At 51.7% G+C, this 24,495-nt stretch overlaps 1 protein-coding gene across 2 annotated transcripts in view; it reads right to left on the bottom strand.

Moving 5' to 3' along the window:
• Nucleotides 1–24,495, bottom strand: part of RAB11FIP3 (RAB11 family interacting protein 3) — an 83,948-nt gene that overhangs the window by 33,107 nt on the left and 26,346 nt on the right. For both annotated transcript variants that reach the window (XM_030957880.1, XM_030957881.1), the window contains exon 3: nt 7,622–7,713. In XM_030957880.1, coding sequence (XP_030813740.1) covers nt 7,622–7,713 — 92 coding nt within the window. The remainder of the gene's footprint in view (nt 1–7,621; nt 7,714–24,495) is intronic.

Raw genomic sequence — 24,495 nt, 5'->3', positions numbered from 1 at the left:
TTCCCTGCTGGTGAGCGCAGCCTCCTCCCGCTCCCCTGGATTCCAAAATAAAAGCTGGTTTTGGGAGCCCTGCTCCGGGTGCTCACACTTCCCAGGAATCCATCCCCAAAGAAAAAGGCTGAATCTGAAAAAGGTTTATCTCGGCCTTCCTGGTGTTTCTGGTGAATAATTAAGCCTTAAGTGACAAATTCCTTCCTTATAGCCACGAATAGAGGGATGTATAAAGCTTGGATTGCTCACCAGGGGCAGGTCAGAAGCACTTTTGGTGACTCAGAGGATGGTCTCTGGCAAGCAGTGACAACACTGACCCCAAAGAAGGTTATAACCACCCCAATGCCAGCCTGCCCCCTGCAAGCAGGAGCCCAGCCCTGTGGGAGAGCTGATCCATGGGATTTTCCCCTCTCCGTGGCACACGGAGGCCTCGGCACCGCTCTCACCCACAAGTTCTGAGGGTTTCCTCAGGTTTTCTGTCTCCTCTCCGCAGAAACCACACGTACATCAAGCTTCCTCAGCGCTGCCTGCCCAGCACAAACACACAGATTTCCTTCCATTACCTTCCCAAAGCAGGTTCTCCCCTTTTCTCTGGGTTACCTTGCTGTGCTGCAGGCCGGTCCCTCCTGAGGCTCGGAGCAGAGGGCAGTGCTGAGCAGCGCTGCCCGCAGTGTCCGGACCCTGATAGGAGCTGAGCTGACCCAGGCCAGCCCAGACTGCTGCTCCCAGCACGGCAGCAAGGAGTTATGCTTTAACCCGAGCTCTGCCCCTGCCTGCTCCTCACACAGCAGGTCACAGCCCCTGTGCTCCTCTGCTTGTGCCTCAGGACCTCGGAGAACATCTGAACTCACACGAGAGTCCAAAATCAGACACTGAAACGAATTAGGAAACCCCAATCCCTGCCCTTTTTACTTCTCAAACACTTATTGAGACACCTCTGCTTGCACTGCTGCCCCCTCACCCCCCAGCCCTCCCGTGTCCCACAGCCCAGTTCCCACGTTCCCAATCTCACACACTCTGCTTGTGGTTCAAGATAAGGTTCCAAGGACTTTGTTTTCCAAACTCCTTCCAGCCTACTTCCTACTGGGCAAACACTTCAAATGGGACCTTTTCTGACCAGCACAGAAATTTCTCACCATAGCCCTGCACTTGGGTCCTGCCTTCAGGGACATCCCTGTCCCATTTACACTCCCACCCTTCCCTCTACACAGCTTGGAGTCTACACAATAAATTAATTTCCTTTCGTATTTTCAGGCTTTAAGATATCAAATTATCACCATGGACTGATTTGGGAGAGCTGGACCCCCTCTGCTCTGGAGCCAGGCTGGCAGAGCTGGGGGTGCTCACCTGGAGAGGAGAAGGCTCCAGGGACACCTCAGAGCCCCTGCCAGGGCCTGAAGGGGCTCCAGGAGAGCTGGAGAGGGACTGGGGACAAGGCATGGAGGGACAGGACACAGGGAATGGCTCCCACTGCCAGGGGGCAGGGATGGATGGGATATTGGGAATTAGGAATTGTTCCCTGTGAGGGTGGGCAGGCCCTGGCACAGGGTGCCCAGAGCAGCTGTGGCTGCCCCTGGATCCCTGGCACTGCCCAAGGATGGGGCTTGGATCAGCCTGGGACAGTGGAAGGTGTCCCTGCCATGGCAGGGGTGGCACTGGATGGGCTTTAAGGTTTTTTCCAACACAAAGCATTCCAGGATTCTGTGAATACAAGGATAATATGGGACTGTTCACTTGCTGTCCACAGGGCTCATGGCCCTTCGTCTCTCACTGCAGAAAGGCTTTGGGGACAATGGGGACATTGCTCAGGGCTCCATGTTCTTCCCCAAGGACAGGTGAACAGGCACTGAACTGCATCTGTCACATTCCACAGCCCTGCAGCTCCAGCCACCTGCAAGATCTCAAGCCTACCAGCTGCTCAGGACAAAATGATCACCAATTCCAGCAGCCAGCCCCTGGCGAGAGGTTTGTGACCATTTCATTCATGGTGTTTTCTGGTCAGCCCTGTGAATGGCCTACTGAGGCCATTCCAGAAGGTGGGAATGGCTCTGGTACAGAAAACCTGAGCTCTCACCTCCATATCCCCATCCCAACCAGGAGCCCTTCACACCTGGGTTAGGACAGCCAGGGAACAGCTGAACTCAGGCCTGTGCTGGTGCTTTGAGCCCCTTGCACAGCTCAGAGGAGCTCCCAAAGCTCAACTCCATCTTTTCAGCCTGGCTGGACCCTGCCAGACATTCACCCTGTGCTAACAGTGGTATGGAGAGGAAGAAGAGGAAAAAACCTCACCTAAAATGCCAAAGATTGCAAAGCAGGGCCCTCCCAAAGGCTCTGTGCTCACCAGGCCCAGCTCTGCCTTTGGGAAGGAAAGTATCTTCCTGGGAATTCTGCACTAGGAAAGGAGGGCTCAGAAGGTCCACAGGGCTACTAGGAGGGGACACAAGGAACCTGCAGCAGCCTCCTCCTGTGGAAGAGGTTTTACAGAGACTCCTGTGAGCCAGAGAGAAGCTTGGTAAGAGGATCCATGCTTGCCCCTGGAAGAATTTTCTACCAAGGTCGTTGACATAGAAACCAAGAAAGAAAGAAGCATAAATAAGAGAAATCTGCAACTGCCTGTTCCAATGAGCACTGTGTTTGTCTTTCCTGACCAATGAGTAAAGTGTAAACCTAGGAGGTTTGTAAGAATGTATAAAAAGCATGCATGCTAAAATAAAAACAGGTTTGAAGCCTTCTGAAAATGGAGTGTGGCTTTGTATTGTGACCATCTCAACTGTGACATCCTACAGCCACCCCACATGGGTTCCCTGCAAAACACAAGGCACCAGGAATGACAGTGATGCCTCTGGGAGTCCCCACGTGCTCCCATGTTACAACATACAGCTGGGGCCCTGCAAGGCCCTGGTCCCCTTTGCAGAAGCTCTGAGCAGCTGGAGAAACACAGCAATGTGGATTTTTGCCCTCAAAGAAGCCTTAAGCTCAATTGCTCAACGTGGAAAACAATCCTGGCTTCAACGGAGTTAAAGTTTCACAGAGTTGATGTGTTGGCCCTAAAGCTGCTGCTCAGTGTTGCACAGAATGTCACAGAATATTCTGAGCTGGAGGTCTCCCAGCTGCACCTGTAGGCAGGCAGGCTGGGAGAGCCAGGAGCAGCTCCTACTCCCAAAATACACAAAACTTGGGACGTGCCCAAGTCCCATTTTCCTCCCCAGATCCGCTCCTTCCCTGCTGTACAACTCCCTGCTAGACAAATAGCCAGAGGGGACGTGCCTGGGCCAGTGCAGGCTTCCAGGGAAAGCCAAATTCCCCTCTTGTGGCTGTGCAGAATGTGTTTTCCTGGCTGCTTCCAGCAGGAGCCACGGCAGCTGCCCAGCAGATGGCAACAGTCCTGCACAAGGCACTGCAGCCGCAGGACTGACGCTGCCCTGTCCTGCAGAGCTCAGCCAGAGCCTTCCTCTGATCCTGTGGCCCACAACACGAGTTCCAGGGCTAAAAATCCCTATTTAAGGAATTTATGGTGCTCCCAGGCAGCCTTTACAGGGCACTGGGTGTGCCTCTCCTCCAGCCCAACTGAGGTTATACAGCTCCATGCCCATCCCAGCTCAATCCCAGAATTTTCATGCCTCGTTTTCCTTTTTCTAGAGTCATCCTTCTGCACTGCCCAAGGGGGCTCAGCTGCCCCAGGAGCAGAGCAGAGGGGCAGAGCCCTCACCCTAGGACAAGGCACAGTGGGTATCCCTGTGGTGCTGGGGTGATGGTTGAGCTTGGAGTTCCTTTCCAGCCTCAATGATTCCATGATCCCAAGGAAACAAACTCCAAATTCCCCTCCATGTCCTCCTAGAGGATTCCAAACGAGTCCTGTGCCTCAGCACTGAGTCATGAGCACCACAGGAGCTCTCAAGGGAGGCAAGGAGAACTCCCATCTTCCAGGCAGTCAGCAGCCAAGCTGTGCCAGCCCAGCCTGGGGGAAAGCAGGGCTCAGGTGTCCAGATGGAAAAGCTCCAAGCTCCCTTCAATGTGACTTTGACAAAGCAGGAAGGCTGTCATTAGTTTTTGGTGGTTTCTCAACCCCCACGCTTCCACCTGAGGCAGGAGGAACACACTGGGAGGTGATCCCAGGCAGGTGATGCTCTCCCTGCTCCAGCTGGGTGCCCAAGGGTGAGGTTCCTCTTGAATGTGTCACAGAAGAGCTGCAGGGATTGGGATGAGCCCCCTGCAAACCCAGCTGGAGCCACGAGAAGCCACGTGGCTGCAGGAGCTGCTGTCTCCGTGAAGCCATGGGAGCAGGAATCCTCTCTGGAAGCACCTTAACAGACAGCCCTGTCTGCTGGGCACTCCTGGAATGGTGCCACAGGAGCCAGGAGACCCATGGCACATCCAGAGCCACTCCTGGAATGGTGCCACAGGAGCCAGGAGATCCACGGCACATCCAGAGCCACTCCTGGAATGGTGCCACAGGAGCCAGGAGACCCATGGCACATCCAGAGCCACTCCTGGAATGGTGCCACAGGAGCCAGGAGATCCACGGCACATCCAGAGCCACTCTGGAATGGTGCAAGAGGAGCCAGGAGATCCACGGCACATCCAGAGCCACTCCTGGAATGGTGCAAGAGGAGCCAGGAGATCCACGGCACATCCAGAGCCACTCCTGGAATGGTGCCACAGGAGCCAGGAGATCCACGGCACATCCAGAGCCACACCAGTGGCTGAACTGGGGCAGTATCCAACATTACAAATTCCTGAGTTCACACCTTGTCCCCTTCCAAAGCCTTCTCCTGGAGGAAGCAGGTGTTGGTGGCTCTCTCTGGAGAGCAAACACTTGGTCAAAGTCCCCAGCTCTGGGCTCTCAGGGCTTTCCATGGATGCTGAGCTCTCCTGATGACAGTCACCAGAAGAGGACATGACTCATCAAGCAGAGCAACCTTATTAACAAAGAGAAGACATTTTCCTGGAGACTGCTTAAAGCACTTGTTTACACTTGTTTGAACAAACACTGAGGAGAAAAGCTCCTGTCAGACCCCAGCCCTTGGAAGAGCTGAGCACTCCAGTCCCTGAGATTTTGGGCTGTTTAAGAGGGACCACAGCCAGTGCTCCACTCAATAACCACAAACTGCTCCCAGCACTTCTGCAAATGCAGCAACTCCTTCAAGTCTGATGTGACAGGGGAGGAGAAATCCCAGCTGTGCCACTTCACCCCATGGCCCTGCCACAGCCAGAGGGGCTCAGGCAGTGCTTGAGGTGTCCCAAGTGTGTTTTGGGGTGTGTTTAGCTGAGTGTCCTGCTGCAGCATCTTCCCAGGGCTGACACAGGGATACCCCAGAGCCCAAACTGCTGCTTGGTGCAGTGAGAAGTTTACTCTGAAGAAAGGTGATGGTTTCACTTTGAAAGGTGATTTTCCCCCCTCACCTCTTCTGGAGAATCCAAGAGGGACTACAGGTTATTGGGAACAGCTGTTTACTCTGTTCTCTGCCTGGCTGATTCCCTGCTGCACCTAAGGAAGAAGGGAATGCTGGAGCCCTCTCCAGCTCTTTTTCCAGTGCTCCCACGAGGAACACACCTTTGCTGCTCCCAGCAGGATGCTTTGTGCCACAGCTTCTCCCTCCCTGGGCCAGCTCCAGCTTTCCAAGGCACAGCACTCCAGGACGTGTGGGATGAAAGGCACGTTGGGAGCTCACGGCTCAGCCAGAAGAGAACAAAAACCCCCTCTCCCCAAGACTCCAGTTTATTTTTACACTCCCAAGGCTGAGTGGTATTTCTTGAGCATGTTCTCATTTGCAGAACCTCTACAAAATCCTGGCAGGCTGGAAATGATTTCAAATCACGTATCCAAGACAACAAGGATAATTCTTCCCCGGCATGTTAAACGTAGAGCTGTCCCTTAGATGTGAATTCAGTATAAAAATCCACTCAGATCTTTTGGAAAAGGAGATTTCAGGACTCATCATCTTTTTCCTTTGGGTCACCTTGTCTTTACAAGGAAAGGCTGGCCCAGCAGCAGAAGTATTTCATCCCAGTGTGGCACACACCTGCCTTGTTGGTATTGCTGCCCAGAATAGCTCCCAGCGCTGACAGAGCTCATCTGTGTTAAATTAGCCCTTGGAAAACATCCCTGCTCCAAATTTCAGGCAAGATGCTCCCTTGACACAGGTCTGAGGAGCAAAAAGTGAAAGCCTTTTCCTGTCACAGCCTCCACACTGCTCAGTCCAGCGTTAAAATGCACATTTGTGACCCTGCACCACCTAAAAACCATGGAAATCCATCTCCTGCCTGCCCTCCTGTCCCACTTCTCCTCAGCTGTTCCTGGGGCTTGGAACTACCTTTCAAAAAAGAAAAATAAACCAATAAACCAATATTCAGCCTTGCCTGGAGAAGCTGTGGCTGCCCCTGGATCCCTGGAAGTGCCCAAGGCCAGGCTGGAAAGGGTTTGGAGCAACCTGGGTAGTAGAAAGTGTCCCTGCCCACAGCAGGGAGTGGCACTGGATGATCTTTAAGGTCCCTTCAACCCAAATCATTCCATGATTTTAGGACCAGCTGCCCAACACCCAGGCTATCATTAACCTTTTATCAAGAAATCACAAGTCCAAAATTATGTACTACAGACTATACCAAACAAAAATACACACAAATATAAATAAATACATTTGCATGCAAATACAAAGCAGGTCAGGAGTCTCATTACCAGCAACAAAGAGTGTGATAAAAATCACAAAGAATCATAAAATATCCCGAGTGGAAAGGGGTCCACAAGGATCAGAGCCCAGCTCCTGGTCCTACACAGGACAACCCCAAAAAACATCTAGGCTACCATGACACAGCTGTCACATCCCTGAAGAGGCAAGTTTGGAAAAGAAAAAGCAGAGGGGAGTGATTCAGTCCCCACGTGGGACAGGGACCCAGCCATCCCTTTGCTCCCAAGGCTCCTGCAGCACCTCCTGCTCCAGGCTGGAAGGCCCAGAGCAGGAATGGGTGAAGCTTTCCAAGCCAAGCCCAAAACCCCCAGGCACAGACAAGAGGTCTGTCCTTTCCAGCTGGAAACAGAAGGATCACTGCTGCAACTGTGCTCCTGTGGTAAGGAATGCAGGAGAGAACCAAGGCATGAGGCTTTAACTAGAGGAAAACAACCCAAATCAGAGAAACAGTCTTCATCAAGCCCAAGAAAAGAGAAAAAAATGTAGATTTTTGTCCTCTGCTGTGCCTTTTACTGGCCAAACAGCACCAAATGTCAGCATCCCACTGCTCTGCTGTGCCTCTCAGGCAGGCTCCTGGCTGGTACATCTCAAAACCAAGCTCAGGTTTTTAGAAGCTCAGAAACTCCAGCAGGAAGACAAACCCAAGAGCAGCAGGTCCCCTTCCAGTGTCACCAGTGTTTCACCACAGAAAGGGTCTCCCTTTCCATCCAGGGCACTGTGCTCTGCTCTTTCAGTTTTATCAACACCAATTTTAACTTAAACAGCACCAAATGCTTGGTGTAGGTTCTGTGGGCTCACCACCCAGAGACTGAACTTGTGCTCACATGTTCAGCATCCCTGAGCCCTGTCACAGCACACTCCCCTCTCCCAAACACAGCCTCCATGCCCAAATCCCACTCCACGTGCAGCCAACACTTATGGGAACACACAGAGCTCATACTTGCCTCAAACGTGACGAAATCATCAAACTCATCGGGGCAGGCCGGGGCTTCCTCCTCGGGGGTATATCCCATATCATACAGCTGGCTGTCAGGGTCTGCAGGGGGAAAAAACACACAGCTGCAATCACCCAGAGGGAAATCTGCACCCTCACGCCCAGGGTGGGTTTGGGAGGTGTGACAGCGGTGGGACAGGAGCTTCTGTGTGCACGGACCGGCGCCTCCAGCCCTCAGGAAGGGCCTGTGCTCGCAGGCATGCCACCTGCACCAGGGCTGAGGGCAATGGCCGCGCTTCTCCCTGCCTCAGATCCTACACAGCCCTCGCTGCTCCAATGGGGCCGGCTCCTGGCTTCATCCCTACCCCTCCATTCCTTTCCCTATCTCCGTTCCCTGCATCCTCTCATTCCTCTCCCAGAAGGCTTTAATCCCGCTGTGGGCAGAGAATGCCTGGGATGTGTGTGTGTGTGACAGCCAAGTGCCATGGGAACGGCGGGGAAGGCAGGCTGCAGCTCCGCGGTGCGGCGCCTGCTCCTCCCGCGGCCGCCCGCAGCAGGAGCGACCGCACAAAAACAGGAGATTTCAGCGAGAGAGCCTCCGCACAAACACAGGAGCTTTGCAGCGAGAGAGCCTCCGCACAAACACAGGAGCTTTGCAGCGAGAGAGCCTCCGCACAAACACTGGAGCTTTGCAGCGAGAGAGCCTCCAAACAAACACTGGAGCTTTGCAGCGAGAGAGCCTCCACATGAATTCTGCTCCTCCCGTGGCCACCCGCATCAGGAGCGTCCACACAAAATCAGGAGCTTTGCTGCCTCCACATGAATTCCTGTGGAGAGAGCCTCCACATGAATTCTGCTCCTCCTGTGGCCACATGCATCAGGAGCACAAAACCAGGAGCTTTGCAGTGAGAGAGCCTCCACACGAATTCTGCTCCTCCCGTGGCCACACGCATCAGGAGCCTCCACACAAAAACAGGAGCTTGTTAGAGAGAGAACCTCCACACAAAATCAGGAGCTTTGCAGCCTCCACATGAATTCCTGTGGAGAGAGCCTCCACACAAACACAGGAGCTTTGCAGCGAGAGAGCCTCCACACGAATTCTGCTCCTCCCGTGGCCACACGCATCAGGAGCGTCCACACAAAACCAGGAGCTTTGCAGGCTCCTCATGAATTCCTGTGGAGAGAGCCTCGCCATGAATTCCCCCTCCCAGCCCGCAGCATTGCTCCCGGCCCTTGCAGCGAGGAAAGGAGCGAGCATTCCCCGTGCTCCCTCAGGCAGCAGCTAATGGCCGATCCGGCACACGGCCTAGATCCCGGGCGGGAGGCACCGGATCGGGAGCAGTGCTGCAGTCCCAAAATAAACAGCCCACACGCCTCGGAGCTGCCATGGCTGCCGAGGAAGCGGCAGGGAGAGGAGGAGGAGGCACCTGGCCGCGCTCCCAGGGAATGCATAAGGATTTATGGGGGGACAAGCATCACCTTTCTGTGCCCTTCAGAGCCCCCTCCCCGGCCCCACAAAGGGACACATAGGTTGTCCTGCTGTGGCTGCCCAGATGGGACGGTGTCAGCCTCTTACAGGCAGAGCTCCTGCTTTGGGCCCCTCTCCAGGTGTCAAGAAAGGCCATTTTTCATTAAGGAATCATTGTGGTCATTTCAGGCATCTGGTTAAAGGTCAAGGGATTGGGGGTTGGTCAAGGCATTGGGGGGTGCTCAGCCTAGAGAAGAGAAGGATCCAGGGATGCCTTCCAGGGCCCAAAGGGCTCCAGGAGAGCTGGAGAGGGACCTGGGACAAGAGGCTGGTGTGACAGGACACAGGGAATGGCTCCCACTGCCAGAGGGCAGGGATGGATATTGGGATATTGGGAATTGGGAATTGTTCCCTGGGAGGGTGGGCAGGCCCTGGCACAGGGTGCCCAGAGCAGCTGTGGCTGCCCCTGGATCCCTGGCACTGCCCAACGCCAGGCTGGACAGGGCTTGGAGCAGCCTGGGACAGTGGGAGGTGTCCCTGCCCATGGAATGAGATGAATTTTACAGTCTCTTCCAACCCAAAGCATTCTGAGAATCTCTGATTAGGGCAGAGGCCTGCAGCAACACCGCCCACCTAAACAGCATCCCCAGGGCCTCTCAGCTGACCATTAAATGCATGCTCAGGTGGGCACCCAGGAGATACTGCAGCCACCAGGAGATACTGGAGCCTCCAGGAGATACTGCAGCCACCAGGAGATACTGCAGCCACCAACCTGAGGGGTTCCCTGGGGTGGGAGAAGCTGAACACATGGCCCCAAGAATGATCCATCCCCTCACCAGGGTCTGACTCCCAGGGTCAGGCTGTGAATCCACTCCAGGAGTGATCCAAATTTCCAGTGCCAGACCCAACGCTGTGCCCCACAGGGTCAGGGCTGCAGCAGGGGGAAGGTGCTCTTGGTCACTTCAATATCCACTGCTGTCCCGCTATGGCAGCAGCAGTGATGCTGCTGAGCTCTCCTCCAGCTGCAAAGCCAGAGCAGGGCCCTGGGATACAGCTGGAAATGCTGCTGCTGACTGCACCCTGCTCAGGGCAAGGCCACTCCTGCTCTGACTGTTGGGGTAGCACAGGAGGATCTTGGACTTGATGACCGTGGAGGTCTTTCCCAGCCTCAATGATTCTATAATTTGAAGATGGCATTGTCCCTGTCCCCAAATGTCCCTCTGCCCACCTGTGAGCCTGAGCCTACAATCTGGAGGAGTTTTCCCATTCATCACCCCTGGTGCTATACTGGGATTTGAGCCTGGTGGCTGACAGCAGGGAGGGGATGGGGACAGTGACCTGCTCACCTCAGTGGGTGCCACCAAGAGGAGCCTTTGCCCACGTCTGGGGGCAAAACCAAAACTAAACAGCGCTCCTGGAAGGCAACTTGTGTTGCAGCCACTTCTCCTGCCCAGCAGCACACATGGGCAGTGGTCAGCTCCAGGCCATCTCCAGTGATCCTGCTGCACCCCACAGCAGCCCCTGGAACCACATCCCAAAGGCACAGGCTGCTCCCTTCTCCTTATTCCCTCATCATTTCTCTTCCTCCCCCTCCAAGTAGACACACAAACACTTCCTACTCTTCTACAGACACGTATAAAGATATTTATTCTCCTTGTTTCTTCCAGAGGGGCTTGAAAAGGGAGGATTTGCAGGCAAGTGAAAGCTTCCTTTTGGAATCAGGGGTATGAAGCGTGGGCAGAGCACAGGCACAGGCAGCTCCTGCCATCCATCACCTGCCTCCTGCCCAGCTCCTGCCCAAACCAGGAGCTCTGGAGCCTTCCCAGCCCTTCAGGGAATGAACATGCTGGGCATGAACGGGATCCTTGTTGCTCCATCTGTGTGCAGAGAGCCCAGCCCAAAGAGAGGGTCTCTGTGTACCACGGGTTTATTTTCACAGCAAATTCCAGTGTAAAAATCCAGGAAAGACCATTTGAGAGGTCACCTGCACCCTGGTGGTGGCATGGCCTGCACAAGCCATGCTCAGGAGCCAGCATTCCATGTTTCCACCTCCCCATGAGTCACAGAGAGCAAAGACAAACAGCACCACAAACAAAGGTTGATTTTCTGCTGGATTCATTCCCTCCCCCTCCAAAAAAAAAGCCATATGGTGCTTTGTGTATAGGGAGAGTTGCCATGGAGAGCCTGCAAGTCTGCCAGCACAACAGCCTGCATTAGGCTCACAAATTCCTGCCCAAAAGAGCCAAAAAACCTTGGGAGCCAAAAAATCGGAGACCTTTGGTGTGGAGTGGCACTCTCCACATGGAGAGCACTGTCCCCAGGTGCAGAGGGAGCCACGGGGTGACAGCTGGAGGGGTTTGCTCCCCCCACACCAGCAACAGAGCCAGGGGTGGCTGTGGGCCACCAGCAGCAGCACTGAGCAGCCCCAATCTGTGGCACAGGCTGAGCTCAGACCCTCACGTTCCCTCTGCTCTCCACCCTGGGCATTAAAGTCAAGTCCCAGCTGACCCCTGCTCTGCTTCACGTGCCCTTCTCCCTGCCCCTCACACACAAAGCAGCCTTTCCTTGCTTACACCCATCCCTGATTTCTCTTTATCCTTCCTCACTGAGCTGATGTGGTCACAACACTTGGGGTCACCTCTGCCCTACTCTGCTCAAACCCATCTTGTGCCCAGGGCTGGGGGTGGCATCAGGGACTGCCTTTTGTCCTCAGAGTCCCCATGACCAGCTTCTCCTGCACTTCCAGCTCTATCCATCACTCCCACTGCCAGGCCAGTCATATCCATAAACATCCAAAAACCTGAAAGGTAAAAATCAGGCTCTGAGAGACCTTCCAGGCAGCTTTACTGCCAAACCACCACAGAATCATGGAATCACTCAGGCTGGAAAAGCCCTCTAAGGTCATCAAGTCTCTCCCAGCACTGCCAAGGCCACCATTAATCTATGTCCCCAAGTGCCACATCCACATGACTTTTAAATCCCTCCAGAGATGGTGAATCCACCACTGCCCTGGGCAGCTGTGCCAGTGCCTGACCACCCTGAAGGAATATTCCCAATATCCAACCTAATCCTCCCCTGGCACAGCTTGAGGCCATTTCCTCTTGTCCTGTCACTGGAAGCCACCATTTAAAAGCCATGTGGATGTGGCACTTGGGGACATGGGGCAGTGGTGGCCTTGGCAGTGCTGGGGGAATGGTTGGTCTCAATGATCTCAGAGGACTTTCCCAACCTGAATAATTCCATGGGCTCTGCATGGGGGTGGCTGAGACCTCTTCCCATGCCTTGTTGAGCTTCAGAGCTCTCAGGTGTGTCAGAGTCACCTGGGCTCTCCCAAGAACCCTCAGGGGTTATCTTTATCCAGCAGTTCTGGGATAAAGCTCCTGAAATAGATTCTAAAAACTGCTTCCAGAAGGCAGGATGGCAGTGGAAAGGCACCTTGAGTGAAGGGCTGTGGGTACAGAATGGGTCACACAGAGCCAGTTTTATCAGCTTCATATAGGAGTGACCTAGAAAAAGAGCCTTTCAGGAGCATTTAAGTCATCTACCAACACACGGTACACACTGCTGCAAGCCACAGAGCCCCCAGCCCCGAGGGATTCCAACAGGATGGATTTTGTGAGCTCACAGACCTGCACTGATCAGTGTGGGAATAAGGCTTGGAACCTGCCTGAATGGCACAGAACAAAAGAGAGCCCAAAAAGGAGCAGAATGAAGTTCTGGTTGGCTTAAGGGAGAACAAATGATAGAAATCCAGCTCCCTTTCTGGGAATGCTGCTGGAAAACAAGAGACACAGCCAAGGATTTAAGACTTGCAGGAATTCAGGAGGATCCTGCACAGGGAGGCACTATCCAGTATTTCCAGAAGGCAGCTCAGGGTCTCGTGCTCCAGCACCCATGTGGAGTGATCCCTGTGGGATAAAGCCAGCACCAATCCCACCCACCCACCTTTTCCTTCCCCAGAGTGGCCCAGGAACACATTTATAATCTGCTACTCCCAGAAAAGAGCAGCTTTCTGCCCCATGCTTTCCTGTAGCTCAGCTTCCCCCTGAGATGGGCCAACGGAGGAGGAGCACTTACTGCAAACTATCATTTCCCAAAAATGCCCCAGGGGAGGGAGCAAACACAGCCCAGGCTCCCAGGGAGGCAGTGGCACAATGAAGGTTGCTTACACAAGCCTGGCTAATGCTCTTCAGCGGCCCCTCATGTCCTGAGCATCACTTATTGCACTTGGGTTGCCCCCAGACAAAGGGAGGAATGATGAATCTGACTCCATGTTCTCAGAAGGCTAATTTATTATTTTATGATACTCTATTATATTAAAGAATGCTATAATAACTACACTAAAGAATACAGAAAGGATACTTACAGAAGGCTAAAAAGATAATAATGAAAACTCGTGACTCTCTCCAGAGTCCCAACACAGCTTGGCCCTGATTGGCCAAAGAGTGAAAACAACTCACAGCAGAATCCAATGGAACAATCACCTGTGGGTAAGGAATCTCCAAACACATTCCACATGAGCACAACACAGGAGAATCAAATGAGATAAGGATTTGTTTTCCTTTTTCTCTGAGGCTTCTCAGCTTCCCAGGAGAAAAATCCCGAGCAAAGAGATTTTTCCAGAAAATGTGAATGTGAGAATCACTCTCACTGACCAGGGCTCATCACACAATCCCTTTGATCCCCTTCCCATGGCACAGGCCCTGCACCTCCTCCAGACACAGCATGGAAAGGAATTCCCTTCATGCCATGGAGGCCCTTTGGAGGCACAAATCCAGCTGCCCTCCCTTCATCCCAGAGGCCTGGTGAACATGTGCCCCAGAGACAGAGCAGGAGGCCACCCCTGGCACCTGGAAACAGTGCTGAGTTTAACACCTGGAATTTGTACTGAGTTGAGTTTAACACCTGGAATTGGGTGCTGAGTTTAACAGCTGGAATTTGTGCTGAGTTGAGTTTAACACCTGGAACTGGGTGCTGAGTTTAACACCCAGAATTGGGTGCTGAGTTTAACACCTGGAATTTGTGTTGAGTTGAGTTTAACACCTGGAATTTGTGCTGAGTTTAACACCTGGAAAGGGTGCTGAGTTTAACACTTGGAATTTGTGCTCAGTGAGTTTTAACACCTGGAATCTGTGCTGAGTTTAACACCTGGAATTTGTGCTGAGTTGAGTTTAACACCTGGAATTGGGTGCTGAGTTTAACACCTGGAATTTGTGCTGAATTGAGTTTAACACCTGGAATCTGTGCTAACACCTGGAATTTGTGCTGAGTTTAAAACATGGGCTCTCATTTTTAATTCCCAGCCATCTGAGTGGTCTTTTCAGAGTGTTCAGCCACCAAGCCCAGCTCAGATTCCTGCAGGCTTGTGCAAGAACAAAGGCTCACTGCTGGAGGTGTGGAAAATGAGGTGCTGCCTAGGGCCAGCAGTGGCTTAGAGCCACTTTGATGGAGAAACTGAGACTCCAAAGTAGCACTTGCTGCTGGTGAGGAGACCTCCTGATGTCCTCCAGCTCCTTCACTCCTTCTACTTCCAAATCTCCGCACTTCTGGAGAACTAAGCTGGATTTTCATACAGAGATCACAGAATCATGAAGGCTGGAAAAGCTCCAAAGTTTGAGAACACTGAAGCAGAGGCTCCTTGAGATGCTCCACACCCAGGAGCTCACAGAAGACAATCTTATCATTACCTTTTATATTTATCTTTATATATTTTCTTTTATACTTTAATAGTTATTATTATATATATACAATATATAATTATTATACATATTTTTATATAATAAATACTTTTTATATTTTATATAGTCATTTTATATATTTTATCTTTATCTTTTTATCTTTATATTTTACCTTATCTTTATATAAGATTGTCCTACAAGCAAAATAAAATGAAAGAGAGCCCTGACTCAGGAGCTCAAATGGACCCAAGGTGGTGACACCCCAAATAAGACAGGCAGAAACCAGGCAGTTCCACAGGCTGGGACTGACTGGATGCCCTCATTCCATCCTGAAGGCTTCAGCCCTCCAGCTCAAAGCTCCCACATGGAGAAATGAGGATAAGAGTTAAACCCAGTTCAATCCCCCCAAGCTCAGAGTTTCCAACCCCAGGCCCAGGAAATGCTCACAATGTTCTTACCTCCAAGCATGGCTGAATTTCATTTTCACAGCAATGTCTGAGTGGTCCAGGCACAGCTTCCAGACCCACAAGGATCAAAGGAAACACTTTCAATACCTACAGTACTTCCATCACTGTGCAGGCATAAGTATTTGTCAGTCAGGTCTCACTTGCCATTTCTGCCCTCCACTAGCCACACCAAAAACTGAGCACAATTCATGTCAAGCCTCTCCAATGCTGCCACTGAGCCCTGGGGAGTGGTTTGGATCAGAACCACCCAGGTGCCTCTGGAAAAGATGTGATGGACAGGAGAGCTGTGAGCCTGGGCAGGCACTACAGACACCCCCTGCTCCAGCCTAGGATTCAACCTCAGAACAGAGCTGCAAAATCACCAATGAAAATTATTTATAAAGTTATTTATAAAGCCTCTGATGTCAGACTTGCCCTCTATGTCCTGATCAGAACCCAGCCTGGGTTTAGGGGAAACTGGCGACAGAAAATACCTAAGAGGAGAGGCACTAAACTACACCTGCAGGAAGAATTCTCCCCAAGGTGCTGCTCCACAGTTCTGAGCCATCTCTTGGAAATGAGAACTGTGCTGCTCAAAATGTCCTGTGTGTTACAGGGAGGGCTGAGCAGCCCCTGTGCCCTCCTGCTGCTTGGCCATAGTAAAACAGTTTGGAGTCCCAGTCCTCCAAAATCCCCTAAAAGCTAAGCAGAGTGACAGGAAAATGCTCCTGAAGGTGCATGTTTGAATCCCCTTCCCTGTTTGTCCCCAGTATTGCCAGAAAATATCCCTAATAATCCCCTAACTCCAATATTGCCAGAAAATCCCACGGAAGCAGAGCCAAACCACGTGCCACCTGTCACTGAAGGACAGGGGAGATGCATTCTTTAAAGTGCTTTTGCTCCAACTGGCTTCTGTATAGGAAACATCACCCAAAATAAAACAAAATCATGGAGGGGGGTTCTGTAAAATTAGGTTTTGATCCTTTGTCCAGCCATTATCTGTGCCTGGCCCCTCCCCTGCAGGGGAAGGAGCACAGGGAGGAATTGGACCTTTTCAGTGCAGGGCTCCAGGAAGGCACAGAAGGGCTGAGAGGTGACAAACAGAATTGCTCAGGTTAGAGAAGACCTCCAAGATCATGGATTACAAACATGGAAACAGGATCCAAACAAGCCATTGCCCAGTTCTTCATCAGGGGTGGTTTTATTAGAAGCTGTCACATCATCTCTGCTGAGCTCTCTGGAATTATTAACTACATTAATAAAAATTCCTATTTTCTCGTTAGCCGAAGTCCCTCCTGTTCTAAAGAGGAATAAACTGCCCGGTGATTTACAGGAGCAGTTTGGACTGTAAGAGCTTGGAAAAGAGGATCATGAAGGAGAAGGACATTGAGGGACACAGGCACCAGGCCAGGAGGGGACACAGCCTGGGACAGGCAGAACGGGAGTGAGATGATGTGAGCTGAGCTCAGCCAGAGCACCAGAGAATTGGGAAAATTGGTTTTTCCCAGTGTGTGGATGCCCACTGGAACCATCCCACCTGCTGCTCACCCACCCAGCTGCTTCCCAATCAGCCCTGGTTTCCAGGAAATCCACATCACACACGGCCTCTCCTGTCCAAGGAAACGCTCTGAAGAAAAAAGCTTTTGCCACATCAGCCTATCAAGGTGTCACAGGTGTGAAAAATGCGTATTTTATGATTGGCTTTCCACAAATATTAAAATTAATATGTGTTATATTAAAAAGTTATGCTGTATTAATTTTCTTAAGTAATATGTTAAATATAGTTTTAGGTTCTAATATAATGTTAAAATAGAAACTTTGCTATGTAAGATATTTATTTTAAAGAGAAGACTCACACTGAAATAGCAGCCACAGGACACCTAAATCTTTCAGAGGAAAAGAATTCATTGCTGTCTTATCAGAAGAAACAAACTTCTTCCTGCCTTGCTCAGTCATGAAGACACCGTTAAGATTCAGAAGTTGACACTGACCAGACAGAATCCTGTATTTGAACGGAATTTATGCATCATGTATGAGGTGTATGAATATGCAACAGGCTGTTGCTTTTAAGGGTTAATCCTCTGTTAACGTGGGTCCTTTTTGGGTTTATTTTGCCCAGAAAAGGTACCTGGATGTCTGTAACTCTTTGTTTCTATTGTCTCATATTGTTCTAAATCTTAATTGTCCAAATTTTTATTACTCTGATTATATTACTATTTTTATAACCATTTTATTACTAATAAACTTTTAAAATTTTAAAACCAATGATTGGTGTTTTTCACACCAGGGGTGCCAGGTCACCCAGTACACTCAGCAGCCCCCAGGCTGTGACAGAGCCAGGCAGGGAGGAGCAGAACTCCTGGGTGAGTAATTACCCCGTTGTTAATAACTCTGGATTGACTGGATTCCTCAAGAGGAACAGCTGAGAGCTCGGCAGGGCTCCTTTCCTTCCCCCAAGCTGGGCCAGGGATCTCCTGAGCCCTGTCCAGGTGCTCCTGCTCAGGAGGAAGGACACATTCCCCACCTCCCTGGGCTGATCCAAGCACTGGCAACCCCTCACTCTGGACTAACATCCAAACCTGAGACAGCAGAACAGGCAGGACAGAAACCACTCCCCACACCCACATGGAGGCACCAGAACTGCCCTGCCCTGCCCTGCCCTGCCCAGCTCAGCTCAGCCCAGCCCAGCTAAACCCAGCCCAGCCTCCTCCCACGCACTCCCCAAACCGCAGGCGAGCCCAGCTCCCAAAAGCATTCCCAGCTCCAGATGTGGAGGAAAACAGCACAGCCCAGGAAGGGAATCCTGCACTGGAGAAACACAGGCAGGAGATGGAAAAGGAGAAATGTTATTTAACAGAACCAACCTCGCTTTTCTCTTTAGTCGTCATCTCCAGAGAAGAGCATGCTAATTTGTAGATACATATTATAATACTGGCTTTTTGCAAATATTAAAATGGGTTTTATATTTGTAATGTTTAAGTAACTTTGTTATAGAGATCTAGTTTGTATTTCTGTTGTTAATTAAGCTTAGTGAAATAGCTGATAGAAGTATGCTTGTGTTAAAATGCCTGTTTGGGTGGGATAACACCCAATGAAGACAGGATGAGGACACCTGTACAGATCTGCCAACCATCAGCACTCACCCTCTGAAGGCAGTGTGCACCAAGGCCTAAAAACTGAAGGTGATAAAAAAAGGACTAAAACCACAGCCAAGGAATACCCATGCTTTAAAAAGGTGGATCCAAGGAGGAGATGTGTTAAAGAGTTCTTGGAACATGTAAACTAGTTTGGGGAAAAGTTTACTATGCATGAGAGTCTATGAATATGCAAAGAGCTGATGGAATTAAAGGTATTTAAGGGGTATCCCTGAGGATAACAGGGTGCTCTTGGCTGAGTGCCATAATAACCTTTGCTCCATGGTCCTTGTCTCCTATTGTCCTTCATTAAACTTTTTACATTTTCACAGGAGAGTGAATGTGTTTTCCACACTTAGAACTACTCCAAAGCTCCAATAAAGCACTGCTCCCTATTTTCATCTTCCTGGGATAACAGGTAGTCCCTGCAATGGGTTTTATCCTCCTTTCCCAGAAAAATCTGCTTTCTTTTGGGCATCAGATTTGTCTTTATCAGGTTGGGTTATGGTCTGTGGGTCAAAAAGCCACCACAGGTTTGCTTCACTTCAGCACACATGGAAGTCTCTCCACTCTGGAATTAGCTTTGATTTCCAGGAGATCTGGCTACACAGCAATGCTTTTCTCCCCCAAGGAATGCTGAACCAACAGTGATTCTTTGGTGATTTAATTCCAGCTTTAATCCCAGATTTGAACCAGGATTCCCTCAGAACTGAGGATGTATTTCAGACCTGTTACACTCCACGACAGTGACCTGACACAGCCAGATTTCTCAGGCATATGCTCCAAAGCAGGAATTCATGATTGGGGAGAGATTCCTAAAGAAGGAATTCTCAGAGGGGCAGAGATTCTGCCTTGGGATGGAAGATGTGGCTGGGGGTGTTTATTCTGTTTAATCTGTCAGAGCTGGGGCAGTTCTCTGCTGTTCATGGGGCCGTTTTCTTTATCTCTCCCACAGCCAACCCTCCCTCCAGGAGATCTCTGCTGTCCATGGCCACTGAGTGTCCCTGCAGGGCTGATCCAATTCCAGCATCCCATGGGGAGATGCTGCGCCCAGGGGAGGAGCCAAGCATTCCTACCTGGATCCAATCTGAGCCTGGAGCAGCACAGCAGCCTTTGCCCCCTGCATTGCCAGAGGAGCAGCTTTCTGCTGCCCTGCATTGCCAGAGGGAGCCCAGGCCCATCTGCAGCAGCCCTGGAGCTGCAGAGGAAAACTCCCCCCTTGTGCAGGATCCCTGCTCCAGCAGCAGCACAGCTGGCACTGCAGGAGGGCTGAGCCCCCATGGGATGGGGCTGTGCCACCCCTGACACACAGGGGGCAGGGACTGCTCTGACTCTGGCAGCGCTGTTTTGTATTACTGCATTTTTATTTTATTTTTATTTTCTTCCCTAGTAAAGAACTGTTATTCCTACTCCCATATCTTTGTCTGAGAACCCCTTAATTTCAAAATTACAATAATTCAGAGGGAGGGGGTTTACATTTCCCACTTCAAGGAAGGCTCCTGCCGTCCTTAGCAGACACCTGGCTTTTCAAACCAAGACATTCCCATGCCAATCTCCCATTCCTGGCCCCCAGAACCTTCACAGCATTTTCCAGCAGCGTGTTTGAGCCATTCCTTGCTGCTCTCATCCCAGAACTGCCTACAGACACAGCTCTCCAACACTTGTGCTCCTCTCCCAAAAGTAGGTCAATGCAGTATGTCATGTGCCAGGCTGCTTTGGGGAGGCACAGCTCCCTCTGAGCCATGGAGCACCCAGCAGCCTCCCCCCATCACCCTTCACCCAGCTGCCACACTGATGAATTCACTACAAACAAGTGTTTATGGAAATCAAAAGAGAAATGCAAGTGAAGAAACTGCTCTGCTGAGCCAGAAGTGCCCCTCCGCCCAGCACCCGAGTCCTTGCTCTGGTCTATTGTTATTAGAGCAAATCCATTATTGGGTGGATTCAATCATTGTGAAGGACTTTTCCAACCTGAATGATTCTATGTCTGTATTAGAGCAGAAAGAGGGACTTAAAAAAGCTCGAGAATGGTGTGCTTGTGGTTCCTCTCCCAGCAATTGCTCCAGCTTCCAGGGGGAACAGAAAATGCCCCCTGCTCATCCAAGCCTCCCTGCTCACCCTGCCATGGGGAAGAGGGCTGCAGCCAGGATCTGCTGCTCCTGGGGGCTGCACACCTGGAGAGAAAGTTCTCCACACACACGGGAGCGTTTTGGGGCTCCTGGGAGCAGAAGAGGGACTTTTCTTCTCCAGGGACACTGGGGCTGGAGGAAAGGAGCACCCAGCTCAATCAATGCCCCTGCCCTGGGGCTGGACCTGGGTCCTGCTCTTCCCTGGAACAGCCTCCAGCTGGGCTGGGCCCACACCTGCTTGGTGCTCCTGCTGTTTGCATCTCCACAGAGCATCAGCCCCTCACAGAGGGGTCTCTGTGCCCTGGACACACCCAACCCTCCTGTCAGGAGAGGGATGGAGACAGACCCAGGTCCCTGGGACCACAGAGCACCCCCAAAGCAGCTCAGCTCCATCCCTCATGCTCCTAATTCCCCATTCCCTGCAGGCACAGGCACAGACTCAGCAGAAGCCCACAATCATTGAGTCTGGAAAGACCTCTGAGCTCATCAGGTCCAATCTGTGCCTGGTGCCCACCTTGTCACCAGCCCAGAGCACTGAGTGCCACATCCAGCTTTCCCTGGACAACTCCAGGGATGGGGACTACAACACCCACCTGGGCAGCCCCTGCCAAGGCCTGGCCACCCTTTCCATGAGGAAATTCCTCCTGATGTCCAACCTGACCCTCCCCTGGCACAGCTTGAGGCTGTTCCTTATCCTCCTGTCCCTGTTCCCTGGGAGCAGAGCCCGACCCCCACCCACGTCCACCCTCCTGTCAGGAGTTGTGCAGAGTCAGAAGATCCCCCCTGAACCTCCTTTTCCCTGGGCTAGAGAACCCCAGTGAAGCCCTCACACATTTTTATGGGTAGGCCCAGTGGTTTCCAATATAACCCTCTAAGCAGCACTATTCCAAGGGAAAAAAATCCAAAATAATTTCAAGAAAGCCTTGGCTGCTCCAGCCCCTGGCAGAAGGGGGCACAGACAAGCACATGGACCCAAACCTGACAAGCACAATCCTGGTGCTACAAACCTCCTCCTGCACCACAGAGATGAGCAGAATCTCCAGCTCCCAAGAACAGCATAGGGATTATATTTTTTTCAAGTATCCATATAAATTTTAAAGAGCCATTTAAATCTCCACTCCTTTCAGGGGCAGAATTAACACTCATCTTCCTAAAGTCCTTATCCCCACCAGCAGTATGTATAGCACATCCATATGGATCTGCCAGAGCACAGCAAGATGCAAAGGCAAAAATAAAAAAGCAGAAGACATAATGAGAGCAATTTGGGTTTTATTCTCGCTCATGAATCAATCTTGATTTCCCATTCACAGCACCCCCCGTTCCCTGCACGCCAGCTGTACACAAAGAGGCATCTGTCCTACCTTCAGCCATCAAAGGAGCTGTGTCCCTGTGGATGCTGCTTCAGCCAGGGTTAGGAGCAGCAGGAGCAGCAGGGAGGTCTCCACTGCAGCAGTGCTGCACGAATCCAGGGATCAGCAGATCCCAGGGGAACGTAGGAAGTGCTCAGAGCGGTGCCAGCTACTCCTTGAGTTTAGTCAAACAGGCACACGGGCTCTGCTTCCATCTGCTGAGCCCTGGGAAAGGCTTTCCTCCTCAAAAGCAAAAGCTGCAACATTCACCTGGGCCTGGCCACCCCCTGTTGCAAACCCACTGCACCTGCAGCAGCCAGGAGGGGCAGAGGGCGCTGAGGATGCCCAGAGACAGAAATAACTGCAGGATTGGGAGTGGAGGGGAATGCAAGCTCTGGCTTCTGCAATTATCCCTGGGCAAGAGAAGCTTTCCTTTTGCGTAGCAAAACCCATCTGCAATGCAGATCCTACAGAGGGGGGAAAAAACCTCCACACAAAGCAAACAAGGGTTACCTTACTGGGTACCCAACACCCTGGAATGCCCCCAGGAGCCAGCGGGATCCAGGTCACCAGGGCAGCCATGCTGTGCCACCACGTGCTGCCTGCAGTGGCACTGAGTGGCTTCTGGGCACACTGGGCTCTGAGGTGACATCTGAGCACTGTCACAGCCCGAGGCACAGCCAGAGCACTGGGAGCAGGGAATGTGGCACACAGCCAGCACGTGGGAAAGCTCCGTGGATCTGGGTTTGGGAGCTGATGTGCAGCTCCCTCCTGGCTCTAAGCCTTTAAGGTATTGTGGGAAAAATAGTAAAGGTGAGAAGCTCAGGGTTTCTTATTAAAACAGGGGGATTTTCTTTCAGTTTCACCGGTGTGTTATTTAAAAAATGCCTAAAAATTGGTGGATTGGGTTCTGTTTTTCCCACAAGGTACAACACTCATATCCCTCATTCAGAGAAGGGCTGCATGTGGCCTTTCCTCTCAGGAAATTCCCAGCTGACACTCAGCTGCCAGGAGCTCACCAACCTTCCTGGACAGGGCTGCAGAAACCCTGGGAACACCCCTTGAGATCCTCCCAGGGATGCTCCAGGATCAGTGAGCAGAAACCCTGGGAACACCCCTTGAGATCTTCCCAGGGATGCTCCAGGATCAGTGAGCAGAAACTCTGGAAATGCCCCCTGAGATCCTCCCAGGGATGCTCCTGGGGTGGGGATTGGAGAGCTGCAGCCCCACAAAGGCTCTGCCAGTTCCAGTTAGGAACAGTGTGGTGCTCCCACCCAGCCTCCAGGCAGAGCCACAGCCTGACCCCCCAGCCCTGGATTTGCTCCTCAGCATCCTGCCCTGCCTGCTCCAGCTTCCCAGCTCCAGGCTTTTCCCTCCAGCCAGCCTTTGGAAGTGCCTCTGGGGAGCTGAAGGTGCTCCTCCTGCTCCTCTTACTCAGCCCCTGGAGTATCTTTCCCTTGGCACAGTGGATTTGTGACCCAGCTTCCCCAATGCTGGCACTGCCAGGGGTCTCCCAGGTCTCCCTCCTTGCAAACAGGAACTCTCTTAGAGTTTCCAGGTTTGGGTGTTGGCTCTCGAGCTGGATTTTCCATCTCCCCAAATCCAACGGGTTTTTAGTTGAAGCATTTAGAAAATAAACAATAATAACAAAAAAGAGCTGTGACTATTTCCATCCTGGGGCCCTCCCTGAGCTCCTGGACACATCCATCCCTCCGTGGATGCACTGTCTGTTCTCAGTGCACAGGGGCCCCTTTGTTCAGGGATCAGAAGCCAAGGCAGAGGGGCTGGGTGAGGCTGGCAGCTCCAGGAATGCACCTTGCCCTGCCTGGCACAGGGTCCCTAAACTGCCTGCCACCTCCAGCAGTGCCCTGTGTGCACCTCCCACAGCCCCTTCCCTTCAGGCTGCTCCCTGCAAGACAGATGTTCCAGATGTTTTAGCTCCTAGGATGTGTGTGCATGACACAACTTGTTCCTTACCCTTGTGAGCTGCAGTGTGAGCACAGAGATGTTCAGAGAGGCCCCTGCAGAAACACCAGGTGTCTGAAGCTTTGAAGGTTTTCAATACCTGGACAAGGGAAGGGCTCTGTGGGTGAGCACAGGCCTGGCTGTGTGCCTGGCCCAGCTGTGCCTGATTCTGTTTGCCACCAAAACTCCTCCTCCAGCTGCTCCTCGCCCAGGACCCAGAGGAGCAGAGCTGCTCCTTGCTCCAGGCACCTCAGTTTGTGATTCCAGCCCCCTGGAACCTCACTGCCCCATCCCAGGGCAGCTCCTTGCACACAAACAGGCTCCTTCCTGCCAGGCTGAGCTTTCCCAGGGGCTGGGATGTGGCCCCTGGCTCCTGTTTCTCCCTGAGGAGATCCTCCAGGAGCTGCAGCTCCTCACTGTGATGATGCAGCAGTCACTCTGGCTCCCTCTGTTTCTTTTCCCTCGCATCTCACTGATGGTTGTTGGAAATATTTTTTTTTTCCATTCAAGAAAAAGAGGGAAATGTGGGAGATGAATTTGTAGAGAATTCTCAAAGCCTGACAGAAGGCTCACATAGCATACATCTGTATAGAAAGCTTGAAATAAAAAATACTAACTAAGAAATGCCATAGAATAAGACAGACATTATGAAGAGAGAAACAGAACTAAAAACAAGTTTCAAAAATTAACCTTACAAATAAAACTAGATACTTTA

The sequence above is a fragment of the Camarhynchus parvulus genome, chromosome 14 (genome assembly GCF_901933205.1).
Source record: "Camarhynchus parvulus chromosome 14, STF_HiC, whole genome shotgun sequence".
Lineage (NCBI taxonomy): Eukaryota > Metazoa > Chordata > Aves > Passeriformes > Thraupidae > Camarhynchus > Camarhynchus parvulus.
Note: the sequence above shows the minus strand (reverse complement) of the source record. Positions and strands in the feature narration are given on the sequence as shown.